A 1,488-nucleotide genomic window follows, 5' to 3' on the forward strand; every position below is an offset into this window, starting at 1 on the left:
CCCCTCCGTCACCCCCTCCCTCCCTCCCTCCCCCTCCGTCTCCTACCTCCACCTCCAGCTCCTGGGTTTTGGGATTGTGGACTAAGAAGGTGAAGGCCTCCTCCCACACCGGTTCATTGGTTTTGTATCTGGTCTGAAAAGAGGAGAAGTCAGTTTACAACACAGGAAGTGGCAGAACGTTAGCTCACGTGTCATCACAGTAGGCTAGGCTAGCTGATGTGCTAACTTCATGAACATCACTGTGATTGCTAGGTGACGCTGTTAGCCTCACCTTGCTTTCAAAGGACTTGTGTCCGACTCGGAACTGGACCAACGGACTGGGATCACTGGTCAGTTTTTTACCGGACTGCAGAGGAAGACAAACAGACAAACAAACAGACAAACAGACAGACAAACAAACGGACAAACAAACAGACAAACAAACACACACACAAACAGACAAACAGACAAACAAACAGACAAACAAACACACACACAAACAGACAAACAGACAAACAAACAAACAGACAAACAAACACACACACAAACAGACAAACAGACAAACAAACAGACAAACAGACAAACAAACACACACACAAACAGACAAACAGACAAACAAACACACAGACAGACAAACAAACAAACAGACAAACAAACAAACAGAAAAACAGACAAACAAACAAACAGACGAACAAACAAACAAACAGACAAACAAACAGACAAACAGACAAACAAACAAAAACAATCCACGTCAGTATTTACAACAATGACAGAGTTCAAAGTTCAACATAGTTCTTCTTCTTCTTCTTCTTCTTCTTCCATTTATAGATACGTTTTTTAATTACCAACTTAATGAAGTTTTTCTGACTTGTTTTGTCTGATCATTAAAGTGTTTTTTTTTTTTTCAGAAGAAAACATCGTCCTGTTTTGTAAATTTCCCAACATCGAGCTAACTCGGCAACTTAGACGAGCAAACTGCAGATCTCTGCTGTCGCAATCGTGGAGTCTCTGTTTGTCCTCGTCCGTATTTGTGCTTGTCTCAGACCCCAGGTGATTGGCAGAAAAGACAAAACAAGTTGTGACTGGTAGTCCTAGTGGACAGACAGGGTTAGTGCAGTTAGACTCTAACGGCAGCGACACAGAGCAGAGCAGAGCCTCCGGTTCAACCTGAACCTCAACCTCGTCTACAGTCGGTAGTGACCACGGAGTTGTAGTCTGGTCTCCTGGGACCAGGTGTGGTACCAGAACCACACCTGGTCCCAGGAGACCAGGTGTGGTTCTGGTACCACTGACAGGAAAGGGTTAACTGTTCTTCTAAATGATCTGTAAACGGTGCAGAGGGGGGTGTGTTTGGTTAAAGGGACGTTACCTTGACGGCCTTATTGACCGAGGCCCTCCTCAGCCCTGATTGGTTGAACTCTAAAGGGTTGCGCTTTGATTTTTCCCCAGGACAAAGCAGGAAAGCCCAAACAAAGAAACACACAAACAGTCAGACACAGTGGGTTATTT

General features: G+C 44.6%; 1 protein-coding gene across 2 annotated transcripts in view; it reads right to left on the reverse strand.

Moving 5' to 3' along the window:
- Positions 1-1,488, reverse strand: part of esyt2a (extended synaptotagmin-like protein 2a) — a 22,159-nt gene that overhangs the window by 9,338 nt on the left and 11,333 nt on the right. For both annotated transcript variants that reach the window (XM_008334966.3, XM_025066327.1), the window contains exons 16-17: positions 272-346; positions 47-133 (exon numbers count right to left, since the gene is read on the reverse strand). In XM_008334966.3, coding sequence (XP_008333188.1) covers positions 47-133; positions 272-346 — 162 coding nt within the window. The remainder of the gene's footprint in view (positions 1-46; positions 134-271; positions 347-1,488) is intronic.

Source organism: Cynoglossus semilaevis, chromosome 20, assembly GCF_000523025.1.
Source record: "Cynoglossus semilaevis isolate Cse_v1.0 chromosome 20, Cse_v1.0, whole genome shotgun sequence".
Lineage (NCBI taxonomy): Eukaryota > Metazoa > Chordata > Actinopteri > Pleuronectiformes > Cynoglossidae > Cynoglossus > Cynoglossus semilaevis.